Source organism: Schistocerca americana, chromosome 9 (assembly GCF_021461395.2).
Source record: "Schistocerca americana isolate TAMUIC-IGC-003095 chromosome 9, iqSchAmer2.1, whole genome shotgun sequence".
Lineage (NCBI taxonomy): Eukaryota > Metazoa > Arthropoda > Insecta > Orthoptera > Acrididae > Schistocerca > Schistocerca americana.
This window is the reverse complement of record NC_060127.1, coordinates 199,955,887-199,971,568: the sequence shown is the minus strand read 5'-3', so window position 1 is coordinate 199,971,568 and position 15,682 is coordinate 199,955,887. Positions and strand designations below refer to the sequence as shown.

The 15,682-nt window shown below is 38.7% G+C and overlaps 1 protein-coding gene across 1 annotated transcript in view; it reads right to left on the bottom strand.

The window, feature by feature from the left end:
- Positions 1 to 15,682, bottom strand: part of LOC124550818 (zinc finger protein 2-like) — a 70,596-nt gene that overhangs the window by 11,476 nt on the left and 43,438 nt on the right. The window contains exon 5 of the mRNA XM_047125544.1: positions 13,744 to 14,388. Within this exon, the coding sequence (XP_046981500.1) occupies positions 13,744 to 14,388 (645 nt within the window). The remainder of the gene's footprint in view (positions 1 to 13,743; positions 14,389 to 15,682) is intronic.

Sequence of the window (15,682 nt, the reverse complement as noted above, 5' to 3'; positions counted from 1 at the left end):
ACCCTCCCTACAGCCCAGACCTTGTTCCAAGTGACTTTAACTTGTTTGGACCAAAGGTGGTACGTGTGGTCACAGATTTGCCTCAGATATGGACAAGCAAAATGTGGTGCAAAATTGGCTCCACAGCCAACCAAAAACCTTTTATTTGGAAGGAATACGTAAGCTCGTTGACCGTTGCTAGTGTCATGTTAACATGTTAATAAATGAAAAGTGTAGATAATTTTTGACTAGCCCTCGTATATCTGGAGTGTCTAGTTTTCTGCCTTTAGGTTGAATGTTTAGGATGCTGTTGTGTTGTTAACATGGTGTTTTGTTTCATGCAGGCGGGTGGCTACTGCTGATGTGTTTTTTTAGTACTGCCATCGTGTTGACGGACAGAAGCAAAATGACAGAATAGCAGCCTGACACAAAATTAATGAAATTATTGAGAAGAAAATTGCAAAACCATTCCCGGCATACCAAGAAAGAGAAGAAGCCCTTACACGTACCATTAAGACTAAACTAAACATGAATAATGCAATAATTGTAAGAGATGATAATGGTAATACAACTGTTGTAATTAACAGAGAACCATACATAGAAAAAAAACTATAGACTTTTCCCAAATCAACAACATAACAGAAATACACAAAGATCCAACAGCCAGAATACACAAAGAGATTAAACACATTTCAAAGAATATCAGCCTCCTACTCGCCAACCAAGAAGCAAGAAAATCAATGAGCCCACAAGCACCTTGCCTTAGATCACAACCTAAGATACACAAAAATGGGACCCCCATCAGACCTATAGTGAAATTTGTGACAGTACGTCACATAAATGGACATTTGGAGAAAGGGAAAGGAAGTTTTTGTTATGAGACGTGTGAATTATAAATTATTTCAAGACTGTGTACGTATGCACGATGCATAACAAATAGTAAAGAACGTAAGTTATTCTTATCGAAACACAAATATCGATGTAATTAACAAAACACAGGTTTTTTGGTATAATCTTTGTGTAACATAGGCCATGAAGATCAGAGACAATGCTTTGATTGAACTAGCTCTCCTGTTTTGTTTCGTCTAGCGGTAGGCTGCCATTGTAGTGCTGTCTGATAATTAACGTAAGTTTTATCTGTATTTTGAAAAATATAATAGAAATTGTTATTAGAAAGTATGTATTATTGACTTAGTTGTCACCTCCCGTGATCGCAACCATTAATTATAAGTAACGAAGTTTTTACAGGAGTTCGTAGTGCAGGGGCTCATCTCCCCTAGCAGGATTTAGTCTGCCATTACGCTGACTGTATTATTTAATTAAAATATCATGTCATAATGTTAAATGTAAATGCGAGAGACTTCTCAATTTTGATCTTTCAATAATTTCAAAGTTAAAAAGAGTCCAAATAGATTTCATTTATTAATATTTAGAATACTGAGTGAGTTCAGTATGTTTCATTTTGGCCGCCTAACGGCAGACGAGATTCTCTCCAGTTTTGCCTTGCAAATAATGAAAAATAAATATTAAAAAATCATTACATTACGCAATATCTCAATTAATCTTTGTGTAATTTGGAACATGAATAACCAGTAGCCCCTGAGACCCATATTAATAATTACAGTTTGTGTAAGAATACACATATTTTCTTTTCTAAATAGCATCACTCACGCAAACTATTTATTAGAAGGTGGTGAGTCGCACGCTCTGTTTAAAAAATATTATATCGTGCGTACTTCGGGGCAGCCGATGTCCGTATGAGTGTTATCGCGGTATATGTTAATTAAAAGTCTCATGCTAGCCCACAATATTTAAAGCCACCCTAACCAAAATCATAAAATATATAATTATAAAAATAAAAAATATACACTTATACCGTGATAACTGTAGGACCAGCCCAACACTCAAACTCAACAAAATGCTCTTCAAAATTCTCGAAGCAGCATACACATTCAATAACGAGAGAACACTTGAAAACACAGCAGAATTTACACAACATGTCAAAAACATGGAAGTTCCTGATTGAGCCATACTTGCCTCATTTGATATACAAAATCTTTATTCCTCTGAGCCAATAGATCGAACGCTACAGATCATTAATGCCAACCTACAAAAGCACAAAAAAATCCCTTCAACTCACATTACTGAACTAATGGACCTGCTCAAATTCACACTTTCACACAACTATTTTAAATTTAACAATAAAACCTACAAACAGATGGCTTGGCAATAGGCTCAAACCTTTCCGGATTGTTAGGTGAAATATTTATAAGTAATTTAGAAGACAACTCCAATCACCACCTTCTCAAAAATATCATCTACTACAACAGATATGTAGATGATATCATTTTAAACAATGGCACAAAAGCTGACATCAATGAGTTGAACCAGTTATTCAACCATTAGAATAAACAATAACAAACATCTGTTTGAAATCTATTGGAAGCCCACCAGAAAACACTACAATCCACAGCTCCTCTTAATAATAATAATAATAATAATAATAAAGATTTTATTGTCTTTAGGCCATTACAGCAATTGACAACGTCAAATGAAGTTACAATTTATAATACAGTGTGATAAGGTATTGACTACTTAAATATTTTAGCTTATATTACAATCAATGTACAGTGGGTCATCTGTTAGATTACTGCATTTTACAGTTGAAGAATTCATTGATATCATAGAATGGGTGGGCAATAAACCATTCATGCAGTCTTTCTTTGAATTTATGTTCAGGAAGATCCTGTATGGCATGTGGCAGCTTATTAAATAGCTTGTGCCCTGTGACTTCATAGCTATTTATTGATTTTGATAGTCTGTGGTAAGGCGTGTATATGTGTTTGATGCTTCTTGTGTTGTAACAATGTACATTTTCTCTACGTTTCACATCTTGTAGCTTCTTCTTCGTAAAGATTAAGACATTGTATATATAGAGGTTTATTACAGTCATAATTTTTTGTTTAGTAAATAAGGGTTTGCAGTGAGCCTTATGTGAAGAATTTGTAATTATCCTAATGGCTTTCTTCTGCAATAATAGGATGTCATGTATATGACTACAGTTACCCCACAAGATAATGCCATAGGATATTATACTCTGGAAAAATGCAAAATAAGATGATCTGATGTATGTTTCAGGTACACAATTTCTGAGTTGTCTTAATAAATAAATTACTCTAGATAGTTTACTACTAATATAGTTTACATGTTGGCCCCAGGATAACTTTTCGTCTAAATAAACTCCCAGGAATTTAACAGAACTAGGGTCATCAGATAGTGGCTTGTCTCTTAGAGTGAAGATTATCTGCTGAGTTTTATTTTCATTTAGCAGGAAACTATTTGCTCTGAACCAATATGCTGCATGAGTGAGTGTATTTTCAGCACAGGTTTTAAGATCATTAAGACTGTTACTGCTATGGAGAAAAGTCGTATCATCTGCATACAATACAGTGGTGGATCTAATAAACGAGGGGAGGTCATTGATCATTATCAGAAACAGGAAGGGCCCCAGTACAGATCCCTGAGGCACACCTACTCTAACATTTTCTATGTTTGACATTTCCTTACCAACACAAACTACCTGTTTACGGTTGTTGAGATAAGCTTTTAATAGTCTGAGACTGTTTTCTTTGATGCCGTAGAATTCTAGTTTCTCTAGTAGTGGCATGTGCTCAACACAGTCGAAGGCTTTGCTTAGGTCACAGAATGAGACCTGAGCAAAGCCTTTGTTCTCAAAAACTTTGAGGATGTAACTGACTACCGTGTTGATTGCATCAATGGTCGACAGATTCTTCCTAAACCCGTATTGTGTAGCATTAATTATTCCTAGATTCTCAAAGTGAGATGATAATTGTTGGTACATGATGCATTCTATTACCTTGGAGAATGTGGGTACTATTGAAATAGGCCTGTAGCTAGATGGAGAGTCTTTATCTCCCTTTTTGTATACTGGGACGATCCTAGACAGTTTTAACTCATCAGGAAAATATCCCTCAAGTAAGCACTTGTTTATACAATGGGTTAAGGGGTAGAGAATGCAGTCACACACTTTTTTTAGCAGGTTGGATGATATGCCATATATATCTAAGCTATCTTGTCTCCCCATATCCCCTAAAAATAGCAGCATTCCAGTACATGATCAATAAAGCTATCCAAAACACCACTCTCCGAAGACAAATATGAACAAGAAATTGGAATAACAGAACAAACAGCTATTTGCAAATTGTTACAACAGCTCCATAGTTGACACCATGAAACACTCAATAGCGGCAAAGCAATCATCTCACAAAAAACAAAAAGAAAACAGTATCTTCCACACAATCCGCTTTCTAGAAAACATTTCATATCAGATTGCAAGCATCTTGAAACAAAATGGCGTAAACATATCCTTTATCACAGAAAAAAAGATTAGACAGAAGTTACCCCACAATATCAGCACATTAAACCCACTTCATCACACATGTGTGTACAAAATTGGATGTTTGGACTGCAACTGCTTCTACATAGGCCATATAGGCATATCGTTTGAGATCACATTCAAAGAATATGTGGAAGCACTAAACAACAAAAGATACCATACATCAGAAGTGGCCACCCACCTGCATGACAATTTGGTAATGGAGGGGAGTGTGTGTGTGTGTGTGTGTGTGTGTGTGTGTGTGTGTGTGTGTGTGTGTGTGTGTGTGGGGCGGGGGGGGGGGGGGGGGGGGAGAGATAAGAATGGAGGAGACGTCAAGACTCAAATACAGTAAACACATTCCAAGGGAAGCAGGTTGCAAATATGATCAGGTCCGGGACAGACTAGAACAGAGAGTTGCAACAAACCAGTCTTTGAACACACGACCACAGCCAGCCAATTGTCATACAAACATTTCAAACAAATTGTTCTCACACAACGGCAAAAAAGCATAGATGGTGATCTCAACAAAGGAAAGCTATCATAAACAAATGGAAATTGAAGCACACTGACTAGTAGAAATAACAATTGCAAAAACATGGACAAAAATATACAGCGATGAAAAGGAAGAAATTAAATTGAAGTAAATATATAAAAATAATTAAACAATGAAAACTGCAGGATGGAATATCAACAATATTACAAAAAGGATAGGTTGTTACTCACTGTAAAGACACACACAGTTGCACAATGAATAGACTGTTATGCATTGAGCTTTTTGCCAAAGCCTTCTTCAGAAAAGAAGACACTCACTCACACACACACACACACACACACACACACACACACACACAAGCAAGCACACCTCGCACGCACGACCGCTAACTTGTGCAAAGATTTCAAATGAACAAAATGACAGCAAATAAAAAAGCTGATGTGATGATTAAACTGATGCAGCAAATGATCACATATTTTAAAAAAAATGTTTTTAAACCAATTAATTTAATAAAAATAATTATTTCAGCTGTAAAAACAAATCTATATTATACCCAGTGGTATTCAAATCCACAACCTTCAACATACGAGCCAGTTAACCACAAGGTTATGGTCTCTTTTTGTTACCAAGGTTATTTTCAAGGCTCTAATGCGTTATTAAAAACTCTAAAAAAATTTTATGTCAAATATACGCAAGTAAGGGACCATCAGGTTGAATCGCTGCAGCATGTGAAACCACTAATCCTAACCTACACCACTGTATGTTTGAGTTCAAACAGCCGATCACACCCCTGGGGACCTCTGCTTGTAAATATAGTATCTTACAAACAACTGGTCCTCTTTGATTTCTTTTCCTTCTTATAGGATTTGAAAATCAGTGCCTTGACATCAATTTCGCTAAAGCAATATACAAAATTATCAAAGACTCTTAAAGAAATCTTTGCTTGTTTCCAAGCACTGTTTGGTACACAAAATTGTAAACTGTTAACACAGTTGTCAGTAGGCAAGTCCATAGCAATTTTAATATAAATTCCACATTTACTAACAAATGGAAATTTTAACAAAGAAATATTGAATCATGTTTGCAGTAAAAGTAACATTCTTCCTTATTTTTAATTAGTAATTGCATGGAAATCTAAGTATTCACAATACTCATATATTTAAGAAATTTGGTACAAAAACGCAAAAGTCAAATAGAAAATAGAATACTTTGTCCTAGAGATTGAACACTATTATTGATGTATTTAACTCTTTTCCTTTAACAATAATTTAAAAATAAAAAGACGGCCCCTCTGATAACCTTTGCTGTTGAGCACCCATAAACCCCAAAAACACACATAGAAAGACAGTATTTATATAAAAAATATCATTCAATATTTGTTAATAAATATTCCTGTTAGACAACAAATACACAAATTAAATAAAAGTAAACAAAAAGTTGCTATTAACAAGAAGAGAACCAGTGACCTCACAAACACAAGACTCGTGCATTACGCACTCAGCTACTGGTGAATATGTTACCATAACAGAAATATTTTGTAGTTAACAGCACTCTGAAATCTTCTATCGTAAAAGCCAATTTTTTTGAGCTTGAGAATTGCTCGATACTGCTCTAGAAAACTGATGTCTAGCCACTGGTGTTTAAAGAATGAAGAAAATCGCAAAGGGCCTGCGCATATGGCCCTTGTGAGTTTTTTGTTTACAGATGGCTCATCTTTACTCACTGAAAGTGAAACCCCATAAAAAATTCTCCAATGAGTCATTAAGACCCTCAACAGTTTACAATATTTCTTTTCTCCTTTGGATAGGTACTACACAGTTACAAAATTTTTGAAATGACAATATTTCTGCTTTTGTGATATTGGAATCGTTTGTTATTCATTACTGATAAATACTGGCCATCATGACATTTAGAAGTGGTATCTGACATGCACAAGGATAGGCCTCCAAGCTGTCCAGTCACCAATATATGACATGCAAACAAAACTTGTGACACGTAGTTACAAGTACAATTGGTATAAAAACAGTTTAAAAGCAGTAGCTTAGAATACTGCCCAGTGGGAATCAACTGTAACGAAATGATCTGTCATAACACTGGCACTTGTTTAACAGATAATAAAATAAGCTACATCATCCACACTGAGGTGTTACTCTTGCTCTTTGTGTTAACAAAACAGATTAGAATACTTCTTCAATGTGCACTTAATTACCAATTTTATTAGGTGCTACGGAAGATTATTTTATTATAGCACTGAGCAGGGTTCTTATTTCTGCTATTACTTTTTAAACTGCATATACCATTTGTACAGTTTATCAGTATTTATGAAGGGCGTTAAATGTACTGCAATGAACTTCTCATTGAAGTCTGATCTCATCTGCCCCAGTTATAAATACAGCTCACAGATTTTCGTGCTACTTCAAAAATTCACTAGTAGCATAACAATGAAAAAATTACAGAACAATGTACATTATTCAAAGCCACACAAGGACTTAAGCAACTGAATTGAACTACAGCTATTTTTTTAATACTGTTGTTCACACTCTACACAAGCTCAAAGGATTATTTTTAGTACATCAGGAAAATGGGGAAAAGAAAGGGGAACCTAAAGAAAGTGAACAGATGAAAAACGAACATTTCCCCAAAATCTGCCAAGTAACAAGGTGATATTTTCACATAAATATGAACATGGAATTTTTATTTCAATCGTGAAAATTCTTTGTTTGTATAGAAAAAGGAAGGAGGACCAGACAGAGTTCAATGACCTGTAATGAAGAATTCAACAGAAACACAAGACAAGTTGCACATACTGGAAAAGGAAAACAGCCTTGTTCTTTTTAAAAAAATCACACCAGCATTTGCCCAAAGCTATTTACAGAAACCATGGAAAACCTAAATCTAGATGTATCTGAAATGATGTGCTAAATAATGTGAGTCTAGTGTCCTAGCTCTATGAGACCGAGCTATCTATGTCAGAATAGTTAGTTGGCCGTTTCTCATAGACAGGAACTTAAAAACTTGCAGCTAGAATATTGTTCAAGTATCAAGAGGCAGCAGTTTGGGACACTTACAGCACCAACAGTCAGTTAAAACTGAGTTATATTAACCTTTTTTCCTCTATATATGAAAGGCAATGTCCTGACTGACTGACTGACTCAGTCACTCAGGTCAAGCCACTACAGGCAGAAACTTTAAATTTGGAGAGGGTGTTGGTCTTACATTGTAGGCATCATTTAAGAAGGGTTTTTTTTTTAATTCCACCCCTACAGGATGAGACTGTTTTGAATATATGTCACTATTAAGCCAATACTGAAGCCAGACCTACAAAAATTAGTATTTGATTCTTCAGTCAGAAATAAAGAAATTCCTGAATAAGATTTTCACTCTGCAGCAGAGTGTGCGCTGATATGAAACTTCCTGGCAGATTAAAACTGTGTGGCGGATCAAGACTCGAACTTGGGACCTTTGCCTTTCGCAGTTTTGTGACGGCTCCCAAACCCAAGGTCCTCGGCGGCACTTTTGGGGCAGCCACCACAAATTGTATAAAGCGTGGGTATATGTCTGTTGGCCGAAAAATAATTAATGACAAGAATTGCGCCAGCTAGAATGAAGAGATAACTTATCTTTATTTCTGACGAAATGCGCACCAGCAATACAAGTCCGAGTAATATCCGAGAGTAATCCGTGTACTGAGCCTAGTCGAATACGATAGCAAATATCACACTGCAATGGCTCCGCTATAAACTCCACGAAAGGGTAGCAATAGACAATCGACACTAGACTGACCGTCTCGGGGCCAGCGCTCCTCCTTATATGCGAAAGGCAGAGGGCGCTGCGGACACGAGCTCAGCCATGTCGCGACCTCTTCCGTCGGCGGTAACGCCCTGTGACGCCGACGGCCGCGACAGGAACTGCGGCCAGTGATGTCACGGTCAGGGCACGCGTGCACTAGTTGGTTGGTTGGTTGGTTGGTTGGTTGGTTGGTTCATTGGTTGGGTCCATGGATACAACACGCAGGCAAGTGCTCTACCATCTGAGCTACCCAAGCACTGTTAAGTTTGGAAGGTAGGAGACGAGGTACTGGCAGAAGTAAAGCTGTGAGGACGGGGCGTGAGTCATGCTTGGGTACTCAGATGGTATAGCACTTGCCCGCGAAAGGCAAAGGTCCCGAGTTCAAGTCTCAGTCTGGCACACAGTATTAATCTGCCAGAAGGTTTCAAAGAAATTCCTGTTTCAGCAATTTTAGAAACCTAACCCTATGGGAGTGAAATAGCGGGCGAAAGCTTTCCTGAAAATAAATCATTATTAAAGAACTACTAAAGTACTATAAGAGCTACATCTATGAAAATTAGTATTTGATGTCTCAGTTACCAATTTTAAAAAAAAGTATGTTTCAGTGTTTTTGAAAATTCAGCTGCCTAATGAAATGAAATAGGGGATGAAAAACTGTATGAAATTATTTCATTACAAAAATATTTTCAAAGTTAAATCTAAGAAAATGTGCATTTTGGCTTTTCTGTTAGAAATTTAAAAAAAAAAATTACAAGTTAAAATGTTTTTTTCCAAATTCAACCCCTTACGGGGAGCAAACATGTAAGAAAATATTTCGTTATCTTAAAAAAATGTTTAAAGCTATATGTATGAAAATTGGTATTTCATTTCTCAGTTAGATATAATGAAGCGTGTTAGGGGATGAAATATTTTCACAAGACTACAAAAGGCACAATTATCAAAAACCTTGGACTCCAGCTACCAGAATTGGTTTACGGTCAGAAGTCCATCCAGAGAAGACCTTGCTTCTATAGCATCAATAATTATGAAAAGTGTAGAATGTGTTACAGTTTGTGAACAACATAAAAATTTAATTCAAGAAAAAACAAACAAATCTGTGCAGATCACACGGACCACACAAGAGAAGCAGCAGGTGCTACACTAGTTATGAATAAATATATAATATTTTTGTTGCATTTCTTCATAATGTATTATACTGCATTAAAAATTACTTTGTGATTCACAGACTGCAATGGAGGAAGGAGTGCTGCCAGTGCGCAGTCAGCCATGCTTCACAAAGTGCTGTACACGCCTACAAAACAGGCAATCCAGCCAGCACATGGCACTCAAGAAAGAACTGCGACTGACTAGTGGCTGGCCTTTATCACTCAAATCCTTGGAATGTCAGTCACAAAGTAATATTAACTGGCGTACAATGATTTATAAAAAAGTGGTAATCCAGTTTCTTATGGATAACAAAATATCTCCCCTCACACTGTAACTTTCAATATGAAATGTTTGTATCTCCAAGGAAATAAGTAAATAGGGACTTACAAAATAAGAAGCCTTCATCTGCCAACTTATTATCACAGTCACAGTTACTAGAAAGAAAATTAGCAATTTTGATATTGTTGTCTGTAATCTGGAATTAAAATTGGAGCATGTGAACAAAACTAAATTTGAAGAAAACAAAAAATTTAAAAGGAATGAAAATAAATGGTGATGGAAAAATCACTGAGGAAATCAGTAAAATAAAACATATTTTAGGACCTGTGACGACAAAAAGCAGTTCCTGCACTGGGGGAATAAGAAGAAGGGTGCAATTTGGAAAATCAGTTACAATTACATCTGGCAAATCACTAAACGAAAGAAAACACTCTACTAACAAAAATAAAAATGGATGGAACTTTGGTCTTTACCATAGTTTTGTACAGTTATGAGTGGTGGACAATGAAAACTCTAGATTACAAGAAAATGTATTTTTTTGATATGTGGGTTTGAGGGAGGATCCTGAGGAGTTGATGAACCAAAAGTAACAAATAAAAGTGATCCAAAAAATAAAACAAACTGTCTTTGGACACCAAAATACTGCAGATGAAATTAAGATACTGATTGGTTTCATGTACCCCAACATGCTCCAGCAATGGCTTATGCCACAATTACAGCACAATAATGGAGGTTTCATTTTACAACACGATGGTATCCCACCACACTTTGCTCCATGTGTGCACAATTAACTCAATGGCCAACTGCCTCAGCATCGGATCGGATGTGCTTCGCACTGTGACTCTCCTCTTCTTCAGTGGCTCCCATGGTCACCTGACAACTCTGTGTGATTGCATCTTATGGAGTTACATCAAAGATCACACATTCCTGCCTCCAAGACCAATTAATTTGGAAAAGTTGCAAGACTAATTAACAGGGCTTCAATATCAAGCATTACATCCGGAGATGTGAATGGAAAGAGTCTAAGTATCATATTAGACTTGGACTATCATATAGACTTGGACAGGATTTGTGATTGGTGTAAAGAATGGCAGCTAACTCTAAATATAGATAAATGTAAGTTAATGCAGATGAATAGGAAAAAGAATCCTGTAATGTTTGAATATTCCATTAGTAGTGTAGTGCTTGACACAGTCACGTCAATTAAATATTTGGGCGTAACACTGTAGAGCGATACGAAGTGGGACAAGCATGTAATGGTAGTTGTGAGGAAGGCGGATAGTTGTCTTCGGTTCATTGGTAGAATTTTGGGAAGATGTGGTTCATCTGTAAAGGAGACCGCTTATAAGACACTAATACAACCTATTCTTGAGTACTGCTCGAGCGTTTGGGATCCCTATCAGGTCGGATTGAGGGAGGACATAGAAGCAATTCAGAGGCGGGCTGCTAGTTTTGTTACTGGTAGGTTTGATCATCATGTGAGTGTTACGGAAATGCTTCAGGAACTTGGGTGGGCGTCTCTGGAGGAAAGGAGGCGTTCTTTTCATGGATAGCTACTGAGGAAATTTAGAGAACTAGCATTTGAGGCTGACTGCAGTACAATTTTACTGCCGTCAACTTATATTTCACGGAAAGACCACAAAGATAAGATAAGAGAGATTAGGGCTCGTACAGGGGCATATAGGCAGTTATTTTTCCCTCGTTCTGTTTGGGAGTGAAACAGGGAGAGAAGATGCTAGTTGTGGTACGAGGTACCCTCCGCCATGCACCGTATGGTGGATTGCGGAGTATGTATGTAGACGTAGATGTAGATGTAGATGTAGTGTTTACTGCTTCATAAATATTAGGCTCCCACAATATCAGTTTAAAACTTGGAGATAAATTGTCTATTTTCTAAATGTCTCATAGTTTTTGCAGTCATCTCCTGAAACTTGGAGATCCTCATGAACAAACCTATAGATTTAAGTATACACAATCATAATCAGAGTTGCCACAAGTTTCCCCAAGTGAAATTTGCTTATATTTCCCTGATTTCCAGACAAGTTTTAGCATGTTTCCCTGACAAATTTTGAGATCTCAAGGGTCAGTAAAGATATAAGATGACAAAAAATGTAAGGAATTCTGTACTTCTCTCCCATGTGAGCAAAAATCTTAACAACTGACATCAACATCTTTTGTAACGAACTGTTTTTCAATGGAGAAAGCAAGCCAAATGGTGTGTGTGTTTCATTAAGACCACTGTTATTATTGTACTTCAATAAAACAAAACACATCTGGTCACAAAAATATGCATTTACTTGGACTCACAAACCAGATTTAAAACACGTTCTCTGATTTGAGAAATAACCTCAGAAAAAGTAGGCCTCTTGAAAGAAGTGTATAAGGCAGGGGAAAGTTGTGTAAACCAAAACTATAGGTGATCACCAATAAAATGTTGGTTCTACTATGTTCGGTTATTACCCCCTGTGTTATGTCTATTATTTTACAGGTATTGTGTGAATTTTCTTTTGAGAAGTATATGAGTATAAAAGCATACAAACTACAAGTGACTGCCACAATTTTCTTCTTTTTATTGTCCATACTTTCTAATATATAAACTACTCTCAAAGTGACAAAATGTACTACAATAAATAAAAGTCTATAAAATGCCACACTGTACAATGTACTTGTGGTGAGACAGTCACAATTCCTGAAATCCATCACCCACGGCCTCTGGCTTACCGAGGAGCACCTCAGTCCTGAGTCCATGGATAAACCATGAAAATCCACCGCATTATCCACACACAAAGAGACCCGACCAGCGGACAGATTGGTGAGACTACATCCAACGCACATGGCCTGCACACGAGTGGAAAACGATGAGCTTCAGAATGGCACTCCCGATCCGTTAAGAGATACCTGCAGACACGGTCTGCAGTTTTGGCCCGTCGCAGGAATCCACTCGTATGGCCAGCTATTCATATGTCACAGACAGGATGTTGATCAAGTGAGATTGCTGTGATCAATCCATGCAACAGATAACTTGTGCAAATACTCTGAGAATCAATACTAATGAGGATGGGTAACAACTGACCGTAAAGATGACCGCTGAGCTGCAGGCAGGCATGTAGAAAAGACAATCACACTCTCACACCTCAATTTTCGGCCATAGTCTTGGTCAGAAAATGAGAGCACACACACATTCACACACTCACTCCGACACAACTTATGCACTCATGACCGCTATCTCCAGCCGCTGCACCAACAATCTCTGAGAATCAGATCCAAATGAACCACTCCTGAATCAAAATGAAATGAACCACTCCTCATGCTTCTCATCACCAGCTACTAGGCTAGCAGCAAGAAGCAGTGGCAACACTGCCTGCAAGCTGAGGGGAGTGGTAGAAAGGGGTGAAGCAATAAGAATGAGGGAGTAGGGAAGCAGGGCACGTTCTCAGCTGTGTCCAGCCAGCAACGACACACGACACCTCAGTAAACAAACCGTTTCATCTACTTCATCTACTGAGACAAAAACGAGATTTTTCCAGGGTTTTTTTACAAATTTCCTTGATATTTCCCTGGTTTCCATACACAAATACATAAAAAAAATTATGTACGGTCTCATCACTGTATGGATCCATAGAAAATACACAAATACATAAAAAAATTTAAAAAGTACCTGTCATCCGTGTGCGTGGCTTCGTGGGCCTTGAGAGAGCTGGGGTCCAGGAATGCTTTACCACAGGTGGAGCAGGAGAAGGGCTTGACGCCACTATGGACACGCAGGTGGCGCAGTAGGTGGCTGCGACGACCGTACCGTGCCGAGCACTGGTCACAAGCGAACTTCCCCGGTTCGGCCACATCCCTGGCCCTGCCACCGGGCAGCTGCCGGTTGTGCGGACACTCCTGCGAGCGCGGGTGCCGGCGCGCCAGCTCCGCAGTCGCCAGCACTTCCCCACAGGCGGCACATGCGTTGGGCGGCAGCGCAGCGCCCTCCCTGGCGACCACGTCAGCTGCCTTGCAGGTGTGGCCTACCATCGCCTTCCTCGAGGGGAACCCTTTCCGGCACGTGTCGCACGTCACCATCTGCTCCTCGCTTTCTGCATCCTCGGAGCCTTCCTCTTCCAGGTCTGAATTTCCCTCTTCCTCAACTGCGACTGTACGGAGCACAGCATGGTCCTCACGTTCTCCTTTCGCAAAAGGAGAATCTTCATTTGGTACTTTGTATCCCATATTCACTGTCCTCGAAAAGCCAACATCATTTGGTGACAGCTCAATGTGCTGGGCTCTCAAATTGGATACATCTTCAAATGCCAACTTCATACTGAATAATGAGAAAAACACAAAGTGTGTTATAAATTCTAGTTAAAATTGACACCAGAAAATAATAAAAATAATAATAATCTGTCATTTAAAATTACACTTTTCCACACTATAATTTGGTACAACCTCAAGTTGCAGCAAAATGAACCACTAAAAATAGATATTTGATGATCTTTCAGTTTTCCCCAAAATCTGATGTTTGTTTTATTTTAGGGTGCAAAAACAACTAGGGTCATACGTGCACATGTCAAAACTATAGAACACGAAGACAAAGAGAGGAGTTAAAAACGACTACACATTAACCCCAAACTACTGACAAGAACACAGCTAAAACGGGGACCTAGAGAAAGGTCTATAAAATACACCACAGGGAAATGGAGGTCCCGAACTAGAAAATTATACGGCCTTTGCCATATTGCTACAATGGATAAAAGGTAAAACGCAGTCGACAGCCCAAGTATTGTTTGCTAGAACGGCGGATAACTCAAGCAACAAGTGCAAACGAGAATGTAAGGTGTTAAAAAAAGGGCATTCTGTCAGGAAATGGCGGACTGTCAAAAGTAGACCGTAACGAGTACGAAGCAGTGGGGGAGCACCACTTAACAAATGGCAATGGCTAAAAGACAGTGCCTGATGCGCAACCTAGCTAAAATGATCTCCTCGCGGCAAGAGGACCGAGAGGAGGTCATCCGAGCCACTGCGAGAGGCTTAAGAGCCCGGAGTTTGATTCTGTAAAGGGAGGACGAGTGGTGATACCGAAGGGACACCACTTGCTGACAGACGGCAACACAGACATTGTTGGAGAGAATAGAAGAACTAGCGGGCTGAGGTACGAGGACTGCAGCCTTGGCAACAGCGGCAGCTGCTGCGTTTCCTGTCAGAACGATGTGACCAGGAACCCACATAAATATCACACTGGCCCCATCAAGAGTGAAAAAGTGACAGTTTTCCTGGACCTGCTGCACTAAGGGATGGGCAGTGTACAACACACAGAGGCTTTGAAGGGCACTGAGAGAGTTGGAGCAGATGATGCAATTGAAAAGCCTGTGTCTCCAGATCCTCTGCGTGGCCTGATACAGAGTGAAAAACTCTGCTGTAAATACTGAGCAGTGTTCCAGAAGCCGAAACTGAAAAATACCTGTGCCAATGATGAAGGCACACCCAACACCACGGTCACTCTGAGAGCCACCAGTGTATACAAAGGTGCTATTGCAAAATTCTGTGCTAAGGTCGTTAAACTGAAGGCGATAGAGTGAGGCTGCAGTAGTGTCCTTAGGAAGCGAATTGAGGCCGTC